The 23,927-nt window shown below is 40.0% G+C and overlaps 1 protein-coding gene across 7 annotated transcripts in view; it reads right to left on the reverse strand.

Moving 5' to 3' along the window:
• Aopep (aminopeptidase O (putative)) overlaps positions 1-23,927 on the reverse strand; it is a 336,146-nt gene that overhangs the window by 247,281 nt on the left and 64,938 nt on the right. For all 7 annotated transcript variants that reach the window (XM_090329500.1, XM_090329499.1, XM_090329503.1 and 4 more), the window contains one exon: positions 17,476-17,721. In XM_090329500.1, coding sequence (XP_090185626.1) covers positions 17,476-17,721 — 246 coding nt within the window. The remainder of the gene's footprint in view (positions 1-17,475; positions 17,722-23,927) is intronic.

Raw genomic sequence — 23,927 nt, forward strand, 5'->3', positions numbered from 1 at the left:
GGCACAGTGGGATTGGGGTGAGATACTTGTGTTTTTAAATCACATTGAGGGTGTCTCCAAGTATTTCTGAACTACTTAAAAGAAGTGACATTTGACTGCTTTTAAAGTTTATTCAAACAAAAATTTCACTACCTCTAAAATGTATCAGACTCCACTGTACTATGTGAAAACAGTTAAAAATACAGGGAAAACTTCAAGATCCATAATTTGAAAAACTGATCAGAAATTAATCACAGAAGGAAGTCCTATGTGCCTAGAGGGAAAAAAATAAGGTCTGATAATAGAAAGAAACCAGAATGTAATACTAAGAGCCAAAAGCTCACTAAAAAATGGGGTATGTGTTATATCTTGTTTTGTCTAAGGAAAGAAAGGGAGGATAATAATCTATGTAGTTATTATTGGCCTGTGTCCTCATGAAGAAACAAAACCTCATGAAAGTAACTAAGGAATGGGAAGAATGGGAACAGAGGTGAGAAAACAGAAAACAATACACTAAAGAAACTTCACAATCCTTTTAAGGTTGATCCTTGTCAAAATTAGAACTCCTTTTGCATAAATGTCTTGAGCACTGGTGGTTCATGCCTATAATCATAGCTTTCAGGAAGCTAAAAGAAGGACCAAAGTTTGAAGCTCCATAACAGCCAGCAAAAAAAAAAAGTCAAGTTGGAGGTGTAAAGCACCAGATGAACAAATAAATGGAGGAAGCTCACAGCCCTGAATTCAAACTCCCAGTGCCATCCTCCCCTTCCCTACCCCCAAAAAGCTTTAAGCATTCCCACTCTGGCATACAGGATTATTCTTTTTAAAAGAAGATGTATACTACCTACAAAATGTATATATGCTTCTGGAGAGATGGTTTGTGAAGACAGGGCAGAAAAGGACTGGCATTGAAAGGAAGAGTAGCAGCCCCACACCCCATAGCTGCTGGCCCCAGGCTTGTCCTAGGCTTCAACTCTCCAGGTCCATTTAGAAGAAGCAAGTTCAGTGACACTGGGTTCTCTGACAAGTTCCCATCACATAACCCTTCTCCATTGCAAGTCAGAGAGTGGGTCTGACAATACTGAGAACAGACCAAAGACCATTAGCTTCAGGATCTGACAATCTCAAACTGATTCAAAAGTGATAAGAAAAGAGGTCAAGGACACAGCTTTGTCTAACTAGTAGAACTAAGCCAACCAAATAGGGCTATGAGTCCCAAATCCCTAGAAAATCAGGTAAAATGTTTGCTTTCATTTATGTGTTATTAGATACAGAAAATGAAATTAAAAATGCACTTTGACCTGACCTCAAAAATATTTTATAGGTTTATGTTACTGGCTTCTTTACCTTTCTTTTCTGAGGAAGAAGAATTAATATGCAGAGTTAAATTATTACAGTTCAACCTGCAATCTTGAAGGAAAATTTACAAAAATAATGTACATGTTACCTTAAGGATTCCTTTACTGAACTGGCAAATTATCTTTATATGATCTGAAAAGTCTGGACTCAATAGCTCTTTGCTAAAAATCTTTGTGCTGTCCTACTACCACATTAATTCATCACTCTTGTTTTTGTTTTCTCTCTAGAGCTATTAATTTAGACGTGTGGACATCTGAGCTGGTAAGGACCAGAGAATTGGTGATTCACACTAATAAGCAACAAATCTTACGGGTTTTGACTCATGAAACTATCAAATTTCTCTAAACCTACTTGAGTAAGAGCTAATACTCACAGTGGGCCTAATACATACCAAACTTGTACATATGAGCTTATGAATGCTGCACAAGAACTCCAGAGAGGAGTAGGGAAGTTTATAAGCAAGAGACTGTTGCAGTTGCAGTATCAGCAATAGCCTTCTGACTTGGAATTTGGCTCTTTCCATTATTTCACACTGAGTTCCACGGATACACCATCTAAAATGCACTTGATGCCTGGAGCTTGCCCTTGATGAGCTCACAACCCAGGAGTGGGCCTGCATATTTCTACTGCTCAGCTCAAACAAACAACCTATCATTAGGATCTACTTTCCCTTGCACCTCAGAAACCAAGGTCCCTAGCTGTCTTTCAGCACCTGCTAGGACTCATCATTCCCACATGATAAACTTCTAAGCTAAGCAAAAAAACACATCCTGCCTGATTACAAATGGAAAATTGTAGCAGAAGCAGAGCAGAGAAACATCTCTGAGTAGCAGGGATTTGACGTCTTAGCACAAGCTGGCATGAACTAGCCCAAAACAGGGTCTTGAAAGATGCTAGAGAAGCTCTAACAGCTGGTCCATGGAAAGACTTGGGAATTGTTTGTGAGGATCAAATTGTTACCTGAGTTCTAGGCTGGGGGCCTGATTCTTGGGGTCCCAACAAATCACATCCCACCACTCACTCAAAACCAAATGCAGAAAGTAATAGTGAAAACAGGAAAGGAACTCTAATCAGTATAACCTCCATACTGACACTAGAAGACAAAAGGGTCTAGCAGTCTGAGCCTGTCTTTTGGGGCACTAACATGGGCTCTTAGATTACACACGGAAAGGACAGAAGGAAGGGGTACATAGTTAATCAGTTCTGGTCAAACTGTCATCTGGTTGATTATTATCTCAGAATTGGTCAGCCAGGCAGGGCCTTGTCAGGATAAGAAAGTCATTACTATCTGGGGGGTAGATTTGACTTCTGTCACAAGATCTATCAGACCTGTTGTTCCTGGAAACCAATGTGACTTCAGCAGAAATTGACTCAGAGTAAAGGAGACAGATGTAAAATGAAGGTATACAAATCAAGATTTTTTTTTAACCTCCTCTTAGTTACTCATTGGACATATGGAAGATCAGGTTAGTACAGTATTTTAGGAAAAGCAATTCTTAAGTCTTTGTTACAAAATGAAAAGCTATCTACCCGAGAACATTCCAAACACTGTAGAGTCAAAGTCAGGTGGTACCATAATTAAAGGATTTGAAAACTGACAGAGGGAAGTGATCTAGGAATTGTCTAGTTCATTTAAAGCTCCTGAGTACCTTTCCCAATCCTAAAGTCTAACAAATGCTTTTGTCTGTAAAACGGGAAAAGAAAATGCCCCTGATAATAGTCAGAACTATATTACAAACAACAAAAACTCAGTTTAATCAGCTTGGATCACAGAGAACCCTTATGACGAAGTCTCAGAAATTCATGAGAATGGCCAGAAAAGTAAATGCCACTTTTCTCTCTTATTTCTGCTTCTACATTCTCTGAGCCCAGGCTTCTTCCAGCAGCAAAGAACAAGAGGATCCAGTCACTCTTATACCAAATGTTTCTCAGCCTACTCTTCAGGTCTTGTGCCAAAAATTACATAAGACTCCAATGCAGAGGTGTTCCTAGGGCAAAGGGGTCTAAACACTAAGTGGTTTGTGTCCCTTAAAGGGAGCTAGTGGAATGCAAAGCCATGGCCTAGGAAAGTCCCTGGCTCTAGAGAGAACAGGTTGACAAGCACTGATCTTCCCTCAGGTCCTAAGTCAGACCTCAGCAAGCTACCCAAGGGACCAGGCTGAGGCAGTCTCAGTTACACACCTCTAGGAGCTGACTAAACTACCGTATCATGTTACTTGTGGTTGTATCCAGTGCAAAGGTAAAGATCTAGGTCTAAAGCTATATCTTTACAAGTTTGGAGGACATATTACTGAGTGACAAGCTGGACATTAGGTCTTAGGAACGAACAACCTCTCCCACATCTCCACTTTTAAACACACACCATAGATCTCCCTCAAAAGAGACCTTGAACGTGGAAGCTAAGGAAGAGGCATCCCCTAATTAAAAAACCACAATCTGTATCCTCAAATAATTTAAATATCCCAAAACTATCAGTCTAAGGCTGAATTCAGTAAGTTCCTTTCATTTTTCCATTAATTCTCTCGATTCCACCCCCAAATTCCTGGCGTAAGCATGTAAAGGCCTCCAGCAACAAGAGAGAAACTCCAAGTTCAAAACAACAAATTTGCTAGGAGCTGGTGGCTCATACCTGTAATCCTAGCTATTCAGGATGCTGAGATCTGAGGATTGCATTTCAAAGCCAACCTGGAAAGTCCATCTTATCTCCAATTAACAACCAGAAAACTGGAGTAGCACTGTGGCCATAAGCCTTGAGCAAAAAAGCTCAGGGACACTTTCCAGGCCAGGAGTTCAAGCCTCATGACCACCAAAAAAGAAAAAAAAAGGCAAACTTCAGACAATTCAACAGAGGTTGCCCAGAACCACACAAAAGAAGTGTCCTGAGGATGCACTTAAACTGAAGAGATGTTACCTCAAAGGAGGCTACAGTTCAAAGTATTACCAGAGGGTCCTAGTTACTTGGCCTCCTGGCTGAGACTGGAGGATCATGGTTCAAAGCCAGTGCAGGCATGAAAGTCTGACTGTAATTGGGTTACGCCTATAAGCCAATTAACCAGCAAAAAATCAAAAGTGGTGCTGTGTCTTATTGTGATAGAGGGTAGCCTTGAGCTGAAGAGCTCTGGGACAGCACCCAGGCCCAGAGTTCAAGCCCCAGGACTCTCATTAAAAAAAGAAAACAAAAAAATTAACAACAACAAAAAAAATGTTACCAGAACAGGCACTGAGCTAAGGTAAGCTTCCTGTGAGGTGACCTGAGGACTGGGGTCTGAGTCCTTTACTCCCCAAGCTGAGCTCTGGGGCCTAAAACCTCCAATTCCCTGCAAGGAGATAGTCAAGATAGAAACAAATGGCTTGGGGTCAAACAGAGGGGGAGAGAGAACATTGTGGGATGAAGGGAGGGAATAAAAGTTCTGGGGACAGGGAGGGGAAAGACAAAAGAGAAATCAGAATTAAATGAAAATCTGTTGATGGGCCTTTCTCAGGATAGTCCTTCCCTGCATGTGTTAACCATGTATTAACCCTCCATCAATGAAAACAAAACCCAGAAGCCTGGTGCCTACTTGCTGGGACACATAAAGCTTAGGAGATACAATATCTTACAGCCTGGGTATGGCCAGAGCACACAAAGATGCTTGACAAGTCATTTAAAACTGACTATCAAGGTCAAAACACTACCTGCAGGCACAACTGAAAAGCCTTCATCTTTTTCTGGGCTCCCTATGGTTGTTTGTTTTAAACCAAAGCACAGTTTGAACAGCAGAACAGCCTAACAACTGTTTGAACATATGTACGTGCAATTTATTAGCAGGCAAATGGAGATATCTGGAGGCTAAAAGAAAGTGATAGCAGAGAGGGAGACAAGTTAGTCAAGGGTTAGGCTTCCTTTATAGGAAGAAGTCCTTCTCTAAGAAATCAGCTCCTGATACAGTATTTTCAAGTGCTGTTTTGCACTGGTACAGAGCAGAGGCAGTTATTATGAAAGGGGCCCTTGCCCTTGAGATGTATTTATTTTGCAATTAACTAGAGATAAAGAGGCCCCTTCTGAGATTCCTGCTTGGGGGCCTAAAATTTAAACGCCTACTGATGCTGATGGAGAAGAACACCCCAGCCTCATGATCCAACTAGCTCATACATCAAAAAGAAAATATATGTGTAAGTTAAATTGCTGAATAAAATTGAATCACCCCTAGCCTTGTTCAAAATAATAATAATAATAACAATAATAAAAACCCTAATTAAATTAAAGAATGTTAGGGCTCTAAAATACCCTGAAGGCTATCCTAGCAGAGAACTAGGATAGAAAAGTACAGCTACTTTCTGAACAAGAGACAATGGGCATCCCCAGGGAACTTTGCTCGTCTCCACTAGCATAGCTTGACGTTCTGCAGAGGCTTGGGTCTGTGAAGCTTCTGGCAGAGACATCCCACACATCCCCCCCACATCCAACACTCTAATTACTGAACAGAATCATCTGGGAGGGCCTGCTAACACACACATGCCAAGGCCCCCATCCCATGCCTACTGAATCAGTCTCTATAGTGTGGCTCAGTCAGTTATAAGAATCCCAGAGCAGCTGGGCACAGTGGCTCACGCCTGGAATCCCAGCTACTCAGGAGGCTGAGATCTGAGGATCAAGGTTCAAAGCCAGCTGGGGCACAAAAGGACCTGAGATTCTTATCTCCAATTAACCTCTGGAAAATGGGAAGTGGGCCTTGGCTCAAGGGTAGGGTGGTAGCCCTGAAGAGCTCAGGGACAATGCCCAGGCCCAGGGTAGCTTTGAGCTAAAGAGCTCCAAGACCAAAAAAAAAAAAAAAAAAAGAATCCCAAAGCACAAAACAATTCACTAGGGAGAAAATAACAAATGTTACTTCTACAATTATTTATCATTCTTTACATTCTATATTTATCTATAATGTTGTATGGTATATCTAATCAATTGACACTACTTTAAATGTATAAAGCTTTATATAAATAAGAAACATGAAGCAGGTGATTGCTCAAAAAGGGGTATAGCTGTGTGCTGGTGGCTCATGCCTGTAATCCTAGCTACTCAGGAGGCAGAGATCTGAAGATCCTTGTTTGAAGCCAGCCCAGGCAAAAAAGTCTGTGAGACTCTCACCTCCAATTAATCACTAGAAAACCAGAAGTGGCACTATAGCCCAATGTAGAGCAGTAGCCATGAACATGAAGAGGCTCAGAGACAGCGATCAGGCTCTGAGTTCATGGACCCACAAGTGACCAAAAAAGGTGGGGGGTAATAATCAGGAAAGGTAGGGGGGGTATAATCAGGAGGTGGGGGAGTGTAATCAGGAGGTATGGATCTTCCTGTACTAAGCTGTTATTCCCTAGAATGGGCTGCAATAGCTTCCTTGCTACTAAAAAGCAATGTCTTTGCTAAGCACTTGACACATCCAGACTTTGATCATCACTGACATTGAGGGAATGGAATTCCATATCCACCTGTACAGTGGGCTCCCAGATATTTCTTCTCATTCTGTTTTTAACATTATTGTTAAGTAATTATACAAAGGGATTTCAATTCAACATGCTAGTTTACGTGTATGTGTGTATGTGCTGAAACTGGGACTTGAACTCAGGAACTGGGTGCTGTCCCTTAACTTTTCTGTTCAAGGCTAGTCCTCTACCACTTGAGCTGTATTTCAACATCTGGTGTTTTGATGGTTAACCATCTAGGTTTGAAACTCGATTCTTAGATCTCAGCCTCCTGAACTAGGATTTACAGGAATGAACTACTGGTACCCAACGGATACAACTCATCTTGATCAGTGTCACCCTTGCCCATCATTCTCTCAACAAGGTATTTCTGAATAGTTTCCTAAAGTACGATTTGAGGGGGCAGGTTTGGTTTGTTTCAGATTACAATGGTTTCATGAAATGCTCATTATAAATGAGTATTGTGCCTACCCACAACACCTGAAATATTCTGGCTCTTTGAGAGGCACAAATATAAAAGGCTATGAAAATAGATAATAAAAATATTAAAGGCTTTCTTATAAGCCCTCCAGTAAACAACACCAACAACAACAATAACGAAAAAAAACCTCCTTTAATGTTGCTTACTCCATCCATTTCCTAAGCTAACATACCCACAGTACTTTCCTCCACATTATTAACATTCCACTCAACTCGTTTCCCTTGAAACTCACTTCAGATTTTAAAGGTCTCAAATTTCCTGTGGCCAAAGCAGCATCTATTTGCACCATACCTGTCTACTGATATGTGTTTACTGAATGAATTCTTGGCTTTGCTCATTCATCCCATCGCAACTGCCAGCTTTCAATGGGACATTCAGAAATTGCACAAGTATGAAAAATCCCAGAAATTACAGCTGAATCATTCCTAAAAGAAAACATCACCCCTAGAGTACTCAGGGTGCACTCTTCAAGTTACAGCTAGGAACTGCCATTCACAGTTTCCAACAACTCAGCAATGTGCCCACCAAGGCACCAAGGCCCACTAGACTCAAGGATCACTAGACTCAAAAGAGCAGCTTGCCTCCTTGTCTTCCCAAGTCTTGGCAGGGAAGTTCAGCTGTCATCTGCACTCTTCTGGAACAGAGTTTTAAGATTTCTATTTTATGGTGAGAAGAATGGGAGGGGGTGGTTATTTTTAACAAGCTAACTGGAAAGGTGAAGGATAGATCAGGTTTATTCAATGACTGAAGATTTGGCATTCTATCCTCCAGGAACAATGTCTAGACTTTCTGAGGAATCACTGCTATAAATAGCATGCACAGTTAACCAAGAAATAGAATATGTTCTACTCTATTCTGAGCTCAGCTCTAGGGGTAAATCAGAGTTGGATTGTGGCTTTATACCTTAAAATTCCACATAGTAATCAAATTTTTAAGAAAATAATCCTCTCTTTTTTTTGTTTAAGTCTTTCCTCACATCTCTGGCCTTTTAGGATAACCAGATGAACACTTATTTTAAAGAAAAGGTAACTGAGATGTACATTTGGTTATATTTTAGAGGTAAGATAAAATGACAAACCAATTTTTCACCTACTTTATGCAAGCAGGCCTCTGTGGCTCAGAGCTTTCTGCTCCAGCTACAGGGCGATTAACCAACAATATAGGTAATGTTCCCTCCCGGCAGAGTTGCTCATGCACAGAGCTTGCTTAAGGACTATTTCTAGGGTTGGTGTTATGAAAGGGTGTCTGACTTTAAGAAAACACATACAGCTGGGTGCTGATGGCTCAGGCTGAGATCTGAGAATTGAGGTTTGAACCCAGCCAATGACAGAAAAATCTGTAACACTCTTATCCCCAAGTAACTAGCAAAAAAATCAGAATTGGAGGTATGGCGCAAGTGGTAGAACACCAGCCAAGAGCCAAAAAGCCCAAGGAGAGCAAGACGTTGAGTTCAAGCCCCAGTACCTGCACAAATAAAGGAAGAAAGTTGGCTGGGAATGTGGTTTAGTGGTTGAGTGATTACCTAGCATGCATGAAGCCCTGGGTTTGATTCCTCAGTGCCACATAAACAGAAGAAGCCAGAAATGGTGTTGTGACTCAAGTGGTAAGGGTCTAGCCTTGAGCAAAAGAGGCTCAGAGACAGTACCCAAGCCCTGAGTTCAAGCCCCAGGACTAGCCAGGAAAGAAAAAGGAAGAGGGCCGGGAGTTTGGCCTAGTGGTTAAAGTGCTTGCCTAGCATGCATGAAGACCCGGGTTCGATTCCTCAGTACCACATACATAGAAAAAAGCTGGAAGTGGTGCTGAGGCTCAAGTGGTAGAGCTCTAGCCTTGAGAAAGTCCAAGGACAGTGCTCAGGCCCTGAGCTCAAGCCCAGGACTGGCAAAAAAAAAGAAAAAAAGAAAAAGGAAGAAAGAAGAGAAAACAGGAAAAGAATATATATACATAGTTCACACATACACATAAGGAAGTCTAGAGTCTGATAGTATGTGCTCACTCTGTAAAATGATTTAAGAATGAGAGTTTGCAAGAAGGAGATTATCCCAACTTAGGCATTTTTCTATACTGACTTGCCTGGCTTTTTTTCTGACCATGGAGTATATATTGTAATGTTTTTCTGCAAAATGGTAAGTGGGGAAGTGGGGCCTTTCCTTTGCAATGGAAAAATAGCAAGGTAGTGACAACATCGGGCTCAAGGACTGGAAAAAATTAGTTGCCCGTGATGACATCAATAAAGAAGATTATAAATGTAGGTAGAGGAATGATTGCTTCAGGAAGGCCTTTCAAACGCCTGACAACTTCTCTTGAAGGATTGCCCCAGCCATGCTCTCAGTGTCTGTGTGTGGAGAACAGTTCAAAGAAAACAAAACACTTAAGCATAACCTGCTAAAAGAGTGAAGAATCATGGCATAATGATGATAAAATGCTACTTCTGCATCTAACAAACACACAGATGTTTGATGGCAAGAAGATGCTGGATATGTCAAACGCTATGAGTTCACTTGCCTTTCATGCTAAAGAAAAGAGAGAGCCTGGGCCCAAAATCATGCCATTCAGGAATTTGCCTGATACCCAGACTCCAAGGGTGCATCAAAGTTAGTCCATAGTGACTTAGAAACCAATACAGATAACCTCAGAGACAGTTACAAGTCTTGCCAATTTCTGAACCCCAGACTCTTACTACCTATCTGACTTTGTAAAAACTGGTATTGTCAGGACCAACAAAATCATCAGAGCCAAGGGATTCAAGAGTATCCTAAGTATACCATTTCAGGAAAGAAAAATGCAAGTACCAGACAGAATATGTTCAAAGGAGAAAGCTCCTAAGAAAGGAGAGTAACAAAGTTAATAATTTTCTCAAAAAGGGAAATAGAAATAAACAACAAAATGGAAAAGTGGAACCTAAAAGTAGCAAGAAAGATGTGTCCTAAATGATATAAATCACCTCATATGTGCTGTATTATTCACAGATTCATTCTGTTTGTTCATCTCCACAGCAACGGCAAGGTTGCCAGATAACAAAGGATTAAAATTTTATAGGAGATAAAAAAAAAGGGACGGTATGAGCTGCTTGTTATCATTCATACCCACCTGTTTAAAAGAGCAGAGGAAAGTTATATGGAAAACTGGGTAAAGATCAACTGGGGGCAAAGGACAAATGGTAAGAAAGAGTTCTTATCTAACAATACAAGGCCCTGAGTTCAAACCTCAACACAGATGAAACAGAAAGAGAGTAAGAAAAGAGGGGAGGGAGGAAGGGAAAGAGAGAAAGAGAAGAGAGAGAAGAAGAGAGAGAAAGGAAGGGAGAGAGAGTGGGAAGAAGGGAGGGAGGGAAAGAGGGAGGGAGAGAGGGAAGGAAGGAAGGAAGGAAGGAAGGAAGGAAGGAAGGAAGGAAGGAAGGAAGGAAGGAAGGGAGGGAGGGAGGGAGGGAGGGAGGGAGGGAGGGAAGGGAAGGAATTTTCCATTCAAATATTTTTTAGAACTGTTAATATACTAGGTGGAAAATGAACTATATAATTTGTTGGCAGGGATAGGCGGGAGAAACTGGGGCAAAGCAATAGAAGGGGTGACATCATCTAAAAAGAAATACATTCATTACCTGATTTATAAAACAGTAACCCCTCTATACATCACCTTAATAATAATAATAAAAATAAGTAATAAATAAAATTATATTTAAAAACCAATTCATGTAGAAAGACATGAGAATTTATTAAAAATTGAGAAACCAATGACCAAAAAAAATAAAATCCACATAAAATATATCCCCTACATACATATTATATCAGAGTAAGGAGGAGTGTTGGGAAAGTTTTGGCAGTCATAGTGAGGTAAAGGGACAAGGCTCAAAATCTGATTATTGAGGGAAAGAATCAATGTGGTTGCATCCTGCTTGGAAATCGGAGGGTCACACTCCCTGAAATAAAATAGATCGAATGTGTGGTGGTTTGGGTTTTTGGGATAAGAAATTCAAGTAGAACTAACAAAGAACAAGCAGGGAAACATTTCCCAAGCTGTGGAACCTTGCTACTTAAGATAATGACAGAAATTTATGACTGCTTCCTTCCCTAGCAGCAAAGAGCACAATTAGAAGGCTGAAAACAACAGGCCCTTTGTACCAGCATGTTATGTTTTGCTTATTCTATTACACTTTGGCTGGGAGATAAGAATAAACAAGACAACACCCTGTCTAACTCTAGGAGGAGGACGTGGAGGGGCGGGCAATCTGGTTGCGTTCATTCTCAGTCATGTATGTGCACACCATTTTATTCACAATTGAAGTACTTAAGAAAATTATGCATACAATAGCAGGCACCATTGAAAAATGTCTTATTGCACAATCAAATTGCTTAAGAATAAGCTGTGTGTAGCAGAGGACTTAGCAGTATTTGTCTTCTATGAAGTGTGTTTAACATTTAAATGATTATTTTAGCTCATTTTGTCAATACTACTTTCACCCATTTCTTTGCTACTGGTTTAAAAGCAAACCAAGATTGCAAAATTTCTTCAATCTTGCAATATATTTCTACCATGAAAATATATTTTTGCCAAGTAGTATTTAAGATGTTGAGCCTATAAAAGTGAACAATGAAGATGAGATTGAAATTTTATTTTAAACTTTAAACCTAGAATAAACAAAAGCACAAACATAGCTTTTCTCTTTATGATACACTGTATCAAAATAGCTTGCAGACTCAATCACCATCCACAGGAGGGAAAGGGGTGTCCAAAAACTTCTCTACAAAAGGGAGAGTTGCCATTCTAGAAGCCAGGTGCTTTGACAGTTCTAGCATCAGAGAATTGGTAAAGGACAACCACTAGTAAGCCAATTAGTTTTTTGTTTGTTTGTTGTTGTTGTTTGCCAGTCCTGGGGCTTGAACTCAGGGCCTGAGCACCATCCTTGGACTTTCCTCAAGGCCAGCACTCTACTACTTGAGCCACAGCATCACTTCCGGCTTTTTTCAGTGTATATGGTACCAAGGAATCAAACCCAGGGCATTGTGCATGCTAGGAAAGCACTCTACCACTAGGCCAAACTCCCGGCTAGCCAATCAGTTTAAACTAGCTGGTCATGAGATGACATAATATCTATAATCCCCAAAAAACAAAGACAAAACTAGATTTCCCTGGTTCTTCCTCACAATTCCTCACTGCCTGGACTTAAGTTCTGTTTGCCATTTCCTACCATCTCTCTCTCTCTCTGTTCTTTCTTATGTAGAAGTGTAAGGAAGCTCTTATGATCCAAGTCTACCCCAGCTAAAGAAATGATTTGTTACTTATTTCTTGTTCAGTTTTATTTTCTCCACAATACCATTTTAATTGTGTGTGTGTGTGTTTGTGTGTGTGTGTGTGTGTGTGTGTGTGTGTGTGTGTGCGTGCGCATGCGTGTGCTTGTTGTTGTTTTTCTCTCCTGACTAGAAAGTCTACTGAATGAGGACAGAGACCATACCTTACTGGTTCACTCATATAGGCTCAACATCTTAAGTAGTACTTGATAGACAACATGTGCTTGATAAAAAATATAAGATTAAAGTTGGGTAACGGTAGTTCATGCTTATAAGTCCAACTACTTAGAAGGCTAAGATCCCGAAGATCAAAATTCAACACCAGTTTGGGCAGGAAAGTCCATGAGAATTTGTCTCCAAAATACCCAGCAAAAAGCAAGGCTGAAGGTGTGTCTCAAGAGGTAGAGCTCTAGACAATTAAGCAAGCTGAGTGTGAGGCTCAGAGTTCAAGTCTTAATAAAGTACAAGAAGAGGAGGAGGAGGAGGAGGAGGAGGAGGAGGAGGAGGAGGAGGAGGAAGAGGAGGAGGAGGAGGAGAAGGAGGAAATACATTGCAAGATTGAATAGATGAGGAGAGGGGCAGGAAATGGGGACCAAGACATGAGAAAGGGTATCAATGAATGTGAAGTAATGCACCTTCTATCTGGTGAATATAATATAACCCTTCTATTAATTACAATAAAAATATATGGAAAAAAGATGGAATAGATGAATCAATAAACCTAAACCGAATGAATATTAGAGCAAATCATGCTGGCACAGAACCAGTGGGAAAGAGGTCAGAGCAGGATTTGTCCCCTATCATTAACCATCCTGCTATCATTTCCCCTCACAATTTCCCCAGTAGGACCAAGGGTAAAGCTCCATATGAATGATCAAGCTGTATGATCAGAATTACTGGGCTTCCCCCCTCCCCTATGCACTTAACAGTAAACCACCATTCTGAAATAATTTCCAGGACATTGTTGTAATTCAAGAAAAAGAAACTAAGGAGAACATATGTATTTGGATGTCAGCAAGGTAGTTTGGCTAACCTAATTATGCCTTGTGACATGTAATTGTGAACTGTTGAAAGACAAATGGTGAAACCTGGCATTTATTATAAACACACACAAAAGTAAGACTGAGGTGTTAATTTTTAAGCAACCATCATATATCTGATTCCAGGATATTATTCCATTAACATTATCGCTGTTATAACAAGGAGTAAGTGTGACAATGAGTTCCTTTCATCTATTTCTCAGTATTAGGAAATTACTTTGCCACTCAAACTTTACCTAAGACACTGAAACTTTACAGGTCACACTGAAAATGAGAGACTATTAATTATAACAATAGGAAAAGCACGCCTATACATAGTGGACTCATTTAAAATGCTTTCATGTCTTTATACAGGCATCATCATTCTCAGTTCAAGAAACATTCACTTTATAAATCCTGAAATAACAAAGTCAGTCTTCATGGAAGGCAAAAACAAAACAAAACAAAAACAGCCCACACATACCAAATGAGAAAAGTATGGGCATGGAAAAATCAGTGTTTCAAGGCAAACTAGTGATTTGTCTCAGAATTAGAATAAAATAAAAAGGTTTAGGAGTGGAGATGGAAGTTAATCAGTAACATCTCTTGTCAAATTAGAAAGTAACAAAGATGCCAGGTAGCCAGCGGCTCACACCTGTATCTTAGGTGCTCAGGAAGCTGAGATCTGAGGAAGTTAATCAGAAGGCCAAGGTCTGAGAATTACAATTCAAAGTTAGCAGAGGCAGGAAAATCTTCAAGAAACTTTTTTCTGATTAACCACAGAAAGAAGAGAAAAGAGAGAAACGGAGGAAGGGAAGGAGGCAGGCAGGAAGGAAGGAGAGATAGAGAGAAAGAGAAAGAATGAGAAAAAGAAAAATCTAGAAGTTAAGCTGTGGGTAAAGTGGTAGAATCTTAGCTCAGGGACAGTAGTGGGCCCTGAGTTCAAGCCCCAGACCAGCACAAAATGAAAAATAAAAAAGAAGGTAAGAGCAAATAATTCAGCACAGATAATGATTCTATTACTGCTATATCTGAAAAGCAGCCCAAATTCTAAAATATTGTTTATGTGGTTGCTCTATCATTTTGCTAAAATAACATATTAGCCTCAAAACACAGAATCAGATAGTAGAGTTTTAAGTATGCTCATACAAAGTATGACACATAATATTTAACATACAGTGAAGTCATTATGGATATTATCCAAAATGTTTAAATCCTTTAATACAGTTGATAACGACTGTACATTTTAGTTCATGTAGGAATGTTGAATGTCATTTGCCAAAAGAAAATATGAAAATGATATAAAATGGTATTCATTATAATTAAGACCTAATCGCTAATGAAGCCCAGAGGTATGAAATTTAATGATCTTGCATTCGTGTTTATAAAACAGGCTCGGGAAAGAATCTGTTCGTTTGCCAAGCAATCCTTTCATCTCTCAGCATATTCTAACTAATGAAGCAAAGGTGACTTTCAGTGGGAGAGGAGCTTTCTGGAGGGCTCCCCCTAGTTTTGGAGTTTCTCTTTTTTCCTGTTAGAGTTGACCTACAGGACTGTCATTTTGTTACAGTTTCTGCTAGCTAGAACTTCAAGCAAAGCCTTGACCATAAATAAAGCAACAGGGCCCCAGTAGCCAGCAGAGTCACAAACCCCACTCAGCTGCATGCGGGCCAAGGTACTGGGATCCCCAGAGACAAGCCAAGCAAGTGGAGTCAATTTAAATCAGAGCTTGGAAAAACAGAACACCCTCTTCCTCCAACTTCCCTACTGGCACTGGAAGATACCACAGTCCCCCTCCCCCACTTCACTGCTCAAAAACAGAGAACAGTAATGAAGCCCAGGACAACATCCAGATCAGGACACGCTTTATTTTCACAGTTCTTAAAAAGTGCAAGAGGTGGGCAGGGGGGATTTGACAAGCAACCAAAATTATTATTATTATTATTATTGTGGGTCATGGGGGCTTGAACTTGGCCTGAGTGCTGTCCCTGAGCTCTTCAGCTCAAGGCTATCACCCTACCCTTGAGCCAAGCCCCACTTCCCATTTTCTAGAGGCTAATTGGAGATAAGAGTCTTGGGTCCTTTTGTGCCCAGGCTGGTTTTGAACCTTGATCCTCAGATCTCAGCCTCCTGAGTAGCAAGGATTACAGGCGTAAGCCATCACCCCTGGCTTACAACCAAATTCTTTTAAATGTATGCTTCTCCTGATATTAAGCATAATCACAGTCTTTTTACTGGTATGGTATTATCACAATCCTTTTTTTTTTTTTACATTTATGCTCGTACCATTTGGCCCTTGGGTACTCAGGCTTATTACTCTAAAAAAAATATAGAGTTAAGTACATTTAAATCACTTTAAATATCTCAAAAGGCAGCAGACATACAGCCTACCTGCTTGAGCATGCAAACTTGAAAAGAGAAGCTTTATAAAATGGCCTGGAGGTCAACAAATTCTCGTTTGGGCCGACTTATGTCAGGAAGGAGCTATAGAAAATTAGGTTCTGTGTACAAAAATACTATGCCTTCAGTTCCCTCAGGCCAGAATGTGGAGCTGTTAGTAAACATGCTCTGAAAGACTACAGCTCTCATAAAGTGCTAAAAAAAACTCTCAAATAAATATGGGCCCTCAAAACTGTATACAAATGAGAAACATTTAATGAACAACCCTTTATTCACCAATAACTGCTTAAATTAAGTCCAGGAGACTCTTCAAAGGAACAAGAGAAGCCCCCTTGTTAAGACAAATGCTATATATAGACACCAAAGACAATTATATGATGTATGTAACCAAATATATGTAATTATCCTAGTTTCTACATTCCCATTATCTTTATAAATATAGGATAAAAATCAGTCTAAATGACTTTCTCAGACCTCCTCAAAGATTAAGGCAAGTCAGCCAGCTTTAAAAAGTGTGTGTATGTAGTAAAGATCAAAAGCAAATGTTCTGGTCAGTTCTTTTTTTTTTACTAAGAATGTGTGCAATTTTCAGGGAAAACACCACAAATGACAGCTGTTCAAAAGCATGGAAATTAATCAGCACCAGGAATTTCCTTGACTAATAGGGAAAAACTTAAAGTTGAATGTTTTGATGAGCTTATTTTCCCCATCCTTAGTCAAGCATATTCACCGTTAATGATTAAGAGTTGAAAATAAAAATATAACCAAGGAATATCCTGAGTACTTTATCTTTTCTCAGTGGAACACAGTTAACTACCCTCTACAGAATGAATAATGATATCAATGAAGAGATTTTAACTGAAAATAATACTCAGGGAAACCAATTTGCAAATCTTGGTTTTCTGTAAGAACTAAACCAAGACACAATAAGAAGGTACTCACTGTATTAAAATGTAGTACATAGCAAGTCAAGTAATTCCCCACCCTAACCCAGGGTAAGCCATCTGCTTTTAGCTGTTTTTTTCTAGCAGTAAGGATGGATTTACAGTGATCCAGCCAATCTCTCTCATACAGAGTCTCTCAAGTCACTGCCTTGTGACCAATGATGAGAATAGATGAGACAGCTGGTCAGGATTAGTTGAACAGTCTGTGGCCTTGAGACCAGGTCATGTTACTGTGTCCAGAGTTTGATGCTATGATCTTGGATTCATTAACATTATGCTCTCATCACTAAGCTAACAGCCACTGATCAGCCATGACCCAACATATATCATTCTGGAGGTACAATGGGTTCTTAATTCCAGCCACAACATGAGCCTCAAACAACTTAGACTGAGCCCATGACACCTATAGGCTCATAGTCCAGAGAATCTACTTAAAAATTATAAATGTCCAAGCAGTAAATTCTAATCATATGACAGTTCTCACAGAGCTCAAGAAGTACAAGAAATAATTCCAGAATGTCCAAAGCATGTACTTAAGTGTCACAAGAGTAACATACCTGGCCATCCCCAGGCTTGGAAAGTTGGCAGGGACGATAAGTATATCCAGCCTGGAGAAAGGGTGTGTTCCTAGGACAGAATGTGCAGCTGAGAGACAAAGAGGGATCAGTGGTAGTAGGGTCTTTTGGCAGACATCCCTGAGGCATACTGGTGCAAAGACTCGATGAGGAATGATCTCCTGGGTGGTGGCAGAGGCACTCTGAAATCGGCAGGGATATTCCATGTGACTGCAAACAGCAACATGTCTGAAACAAACAGGACAAAGCAGATGTATTTGATGAGAGATCATGTTTATTCTTGCAGTACAGGTGAGGAACTCCTATGGATAAGGACAAAGTTTAGGAGACAATGGTTCTGATAAACAAAGAGTTCATTTGAATGTTTGGATTCTCTGTTTCTGATAGCAGTGAAAAATTACAAATGGATCAGAACTCCAATCTAAGCTGTGCAGGAAGTAAAATCTTGTTTTAGATAAACTAGGTAGGAGGAGGGAAGACCCAAGACTGGCAATAATAAAATCACTTCTTACCCAACTAAAAGCAATTTCTGCCCTCTGTAATGCACTTTTAAATATCACCATAGGAAAAATATTCCCCAACTAAAGGGCAATTCATAACTCAGAAAGGAACCAATGGAGCAGCAAATTAAAGACCCCATTCTGGAAATTTTTTTAGAATGAAATACTTGGAATACGTTTCAACAATAAACAAAACAGCTATAGGCACAAAATTTCCCAAAGAAATCAAACTCTTTTACTGGAAAATTACCCGGGTTCTTTTTTTTTTTTTTTTTTAAGGATTACAGAGGTTCCCCTCCCATCCTATCCCAACCCCTGACAGCAGTGAGGTTTGAACTCAAGGCCTCAAGCCTGCTCTGGATTGGTTGGTACTCTGCCATGCACCCAACCTGGCTTTTTGCTGGTTATTTTGGGGGTGGAATCTCATGGACTTTTCTTCACTGAGCTGGTTTTGAATCACAATCTTCCAGATCTCCACTTCCTGAGTAGTTACAATTATAGCTATTGGTACATGGCTAGAGGCATTTTTGTATGTGTCTATGCAGGTACTAGGGCTTGAACTCAGGACCTGGACACTGTCTCATACCTTTTTAGTTCAAGACCGACCCTGACCACTTGAACAACACTTTCTCTTCCAGCTTTTTGGTGGTTAATTGGGGATAAAAAAGTGTTTCACTGACTTTTCTTCACTGGTTGGCTTCAAACTATGATTTTTAGGTCTCAGCCTCCTGAATAGCTAGGATTAAAGGCTTGAGCTACCAGCACCTGGCTTCAGAGACATGTTTCATGTAATATTTTCTCCAATCTACCTTAAATACAAATTTAAAGAAGTCAGTCTTGTAAGAAAACAGACAAGAGCCCAGCAACATCTGATTACTGCTGCTTTTCCCTGAAAGGCAAAGGAGGAGCTGAAAAAGAATTGCTAGAACCTGACTCACAGGCCTCAGGGGAACCAATCTACCCAAAGAAACAGACATCAAAGGAAACTCTATTTTTTCACCTGTGAACATATCCTTTATTCAAACACAATGGAAAGCTCCTCTAACTTTGAATTATAAATTAAAATTCTAGCTGTAGGTGTTCATGTGATTCACAATGAATTCTGAAGAACCTTTAAATGTTGGCCTTATCCTAGTATAGGGCAGGCTGCAATAACAGTTCCTATTCAAATCTATAAAGAGTTTTCCACCTATCAAGGCCTGTGTGCTCAGGAGAGCCACATGACTATGTAAATAAGCCTCACCCTTTACTAGAGTGCTTCAAGAAACAGAGCTTCAAAACCTGAGCATGCTTCATCACCCTGGGTTAAAAAAAAAACAAAAGTAGATGGAGACCCATAAAAACTTCTGCCAGGATAAAGTGATAGGAAGAATATAATTACTGACATTGAATTGAAGCCAAAATCTCTAGACTTGTAATCTTGCTCTGTGGTGTGAGTGAACACAAAGGTGCCCACTAGTAAACATTTAACTGAAAAAACCACAATGTCCACTAATGGCCAGCATTACTTGTGTGCATTACTTGTGTTTCTCAAAGTAGAAAGGGTTGCTCCCTGAATGAACTACCATGATAGATTTTTTTAATATATTTACACAGTAAAATAATGTGTTGCTATAATGTAAACACCTATAGTCTATTGGAAGGCTTTCAGAGGATGTTAAATAATAGAGATGTCAGAGGTATGCAAGCATGTGAACATGGTACAGCAACGCTAAAAAGGCATTCCATTTAGAAACACACAGGCTATTGTCAGGAAACAAGTTTACTTGTTACAAACAAGGACACCAAAGGTAGAAAGTAAGAGTCACACACATACTCCTCGAGCACTCCCCCCACCTCTCTCTCTCTCCCCCTCCCTCCCTCCCTCCCTCTCCCCCCCCACCCCCTGCCCCCCTCTCTCTCTCTCTCTCTCTCTCTCTCTCTCTCTCTCTCTCTCTCTCTCTCTCTCTCTCTCTCTCTCACACACACACACACACACACACACCATCTGCTCAGGAGAAAAGACATATGCACCATTTGTTTACAAGAAAGGTGAATTAGATTAACTCTGGACATGTATGGCGTTATCCTACCAAATGAAGATGATGTCAATTATGTAAACTAGCACTATTTTTCCATAGTCAAAGCCTAGGAGAAGGTACAGAGAGACCAATAAAGATACAAATTAGACATAGAAATGTGTTGAGGAAGTCATCTGTGGGTCCTTAAATGGGGACTTGAAAACTTAGGCTGTCCTCAGATGATGACCAGAGCCATATAATTCAGTATCTAAGACCTGTTTTAATTCTTGTCTCCCACACCTCACCAAGGTGGCTTCCTAGAGAGGGAAGGATTTTACTTGAAAAGAGGTATAAGGAAAATTCCTGGGGTGACAAAATTTCAGGTTTAGAATACACACAATGGTCAGAAAAAGTTAAGCCAAATACTTAAGGCCTACACATTGGGTATATGTTGGTTATACTATAGTTAGAAATAAGTAAAGAAAAACTAAAGTCATTTTTAAGGTTTCTTCTTGTGCTAAGACTCTATTACAATTTGTCACACAAGCCATTCATCATACAATAGTCTTGGCTCTGACGAGGTAAGAGGCCCTGAGTTCAAACCCCAGAATTGTAAATAATAAATAAGTAAGTCTTGTACAGAATCATCATCAACTCAAATTCTCTTCCTTTCCTAGCAATTTTTCCTAGTCTTTACAACTCTATAGATGACCGATTCTTCATCATGTCTTCTCCTTTTTAGAATAAATAACATTAAAGCCTTTTGCCTTTGTCACAATGCTCATTTATGGTGCCTTTGATCATTTTTGCTGGGTTTCCTCTGGATTTTCTCTGAGTTTCCATGTCATGTTGATGCTTCATAGCCCCAACAAAGAGAAGATTTCTCGATTGAAACTGAATAAAATTAATAAGCTTTGTGTAGTTTATCTCAATGCCTCAGAACTAAAGCATTTACTAAAATGCTCAGAGTGGGCTAGAACATGTGTGAAATTGGAACTGAAGAAAGAATGTCATATAATTTAGCCCATATGAATAGTGACCAATCCTTTGGCCAAATTTCTGGAACCCAGATGAGTACTTTAGGCAAATGAAAGCCTGTTGTATATAAGGCTCCTATAAAAGTTAGATTTACATGAACTGAACTAGTGGTCTCGGGAAGATTTCAAATAGAAAGGGGTGGGAAGGCAAGGGGGGGGACCAGATGTGAACATAAGCAGAAACACTGCTACGATTGGCACTTCAGAGCACCTCTATTGTCAAACTAGCATGGAGTCAGAGATTTTGCAGACAAACACAGAGAAACATGTTCTGACAAGTAGAGGTTGTACACATAAAACATGAAGCCAAAGGGAGGATTGAGCAAATGTAAATTATTATTTTATCAGGAGGACATTTCTGATGGACAAGCATGCTACAAATGAAAAGAAACCAGAAGTGTTGTCTGTCAGACATGGAAGGGAACAAAAAAGAAGCCTATCCTTCAGGTTCTATAATTCTACAAAAAAATCTCTTCCCTGGAGAGACACACTCAGCCTCTCCACTAGCTTCCTGCATTATCTAGGTCACTGTGAAATAGTTTCCTGGGACCTATTTGCACACACATAGAATCCTTTTGGGCCTACTCTTTGTCCTATGTTAGGCGGAACCTTTGGGCTATGGAGGCCAGCAGCCTGCCACTTGAGCTGCATTGGTAACTAAGTGGGAAAATTTGTCTACTGTGAACATGAAATATTGGAAAGCCCATTTAGAACATGCAGTGTGGCAATCCCTCAGTCAAGCTTTTGTCAATAACCAAACTTATTTTTCTGTCTTTTATTCTTTCAGTTGGTTCTGAATACAAGGAGACAAGAAAGGAAAACATTACCCTTTCTTCAAAGCCCCACAGAAAGCCTGGGCATGTATCTTCTCAGAGCCCCCATTTGATGTAACCATGTCTGCCTCCATTCAAAATAATGAACATAAGACAAATGAAAAGCCATTCTGGTTACTTTGGGCTGGAAGAACACAAGGAAAATGTGGCTGCTTAGACCCTGTCCTGTTTAACTATTTGTTAAGCAGCTTAGATCCTTAATAATCAGTGAATTAACAAAATACTACTTTACCAGGAAGAATTTGAGAATTCATGAAAAAAGTCTTCATTTTATAAGAAATGTAACTTTATCCCAAAAGCCTTATCCAACCAGTAAAGATAGCATCCTCAGACTCAAAGGCTCTCAACTTTTGTTTTCTGATGACATATTCTTGTCAAAGTCAGTGATTAGTGACTCAATCATGACAAGTGACTCTCTAGCGGGTAAGGAGGCTCAAATGGTATGTTTAGGAAGCTTTTCTGTGTGTTTGCTTGTTTGTACCAGTAGTGGGGCTTGAACTCAGGATCTTGCATTTTTGCTCAGCTTTTTTCGCTCACTGTTGATAATCTAATACCTGAGCCATGCGTCCAATTCTGACGTTTTGTTAATTAATTGCAATTGTCTGCCTGGGCTAGCTTCAAACCATGATACTTGGGGCTCAGCCTCATGAGTACCTAGGATTATAGGCATGAGCTACTAGCATCCAGCTTATTTTTTATTTTGATTTTATGAAGTGTCTGGTAAGACTCACAGTTACCTCTCTAAAGGATTAAGCATGTGTGCATACAGGTATTATTGCTCAGTGCATGTAAGAACATTAATAAGTTACTGTCTGAGACTCAATATCTTATAAATGGAATAATAGAGCCAGTTCATTTTACAAGCTTATCCCCAGGAGTAGATGAGATGATATTTGGATCAAGACTTTCTCTGACTTCATATAAGCAATGGCTTGGCTATGATATGCTGCAATAAGAAACAAGTTAGAGTGGCTCACTATAAGAAAGTTTACTTCTCACTCATATCAAGTCTACTATGGATCCACATGACTTTGGAGGACACCTATGCTCCTCAGAAATTCAGGCTACCCACAATCACAAAATGAAGACTTCTCTGTGGTCCCAATGCAGAGGAAAAGAGCATTAGAGGGTCTCATGTGTGTGTAATTCAACATTCCCAAATGGAAGCAGCAGATGCTGCTTCTGTCTGTAATTTTCTTTCTTTTTCTCAAAAGGACAGAAGTAAAAGGAGCACGTATATGCTCCTTTTTTGCCAAAAAAGCCAAATGTGGGAAGTGAGACATGCTTGCCAGAAGAGAATGAACCTTTATGTCCTAAGGATATGGCAAACAGCCTAAGGATCTGGCAACATAAAACCAAATACAAAAGGAACTTGCACTAAGAGTATGTACTAGTTGGTGTTCAAGGATGAACTAACCATCTATACCATTGATCTGGACTGCCTCCACCAGATTTTACTTAATGACTTTCTGTAAGAAGGAAAAAGGATTCATCTAAGCTACAGATAAAAGTCCTAGGAATGCAGCAAGATGTACACTTCTGTACCCCTTCTGTGTAGTCTCTTCTTCCTCCCCCCCTCTTTCTCTCATCCTCCCTCCCTCTCTCTCTCTGTTTCTCTGTGTCTTTCTGTCTGTCTGTCTGTCTGTCTCTGTCTCTGTCTCTGTCTGTGTCTGTCTCACTTTCAAGACTAGAAACAGGAAAATCTGGGGAGGTAACAAGGGGATATCTAATAGCTTATACTAATCTTCAAGATCTTCAAAATGATTTCTCTGACTGGTTCTAGAAAAGAAAAGAAATAAATACCAATGTTAACAAGGTCTTGATCCAGTGGAATGTCCTTAACCAAATGGCAGCTTCCCTGTACCCTATACTCCTAAAAAGGCCAATGAGTAACAGCAGTCACTGGAACCAAAATGGCCCAAGGTTTAACAAAGTGATCCATCAGAAGAGCATCTTTTTTTTTTTGTCAGTCCTGGGCTTGGACTTAGGGCCTGAGCACTGTCCTTGGACTTTCTCAAGGCTTAGCACTCTACCACTTGAGCCTCAGCACCACTTCCAGCTTTT

Source organism: Megascapheus bottae, chromosome 3 (genome assembly GCF_031878675.1).
Source record: "Megascapheus bottae isolate mThoBot1 chromosome 3, mThoBot2.hap1, whole genome shotgun sequence".
Taxonomy (NCBI): Eukaryota; Metazoa; Chordata; class Mammalia; order Rodentia; family Geomyidae; genus Megascapheus; species Megascapheus bottae.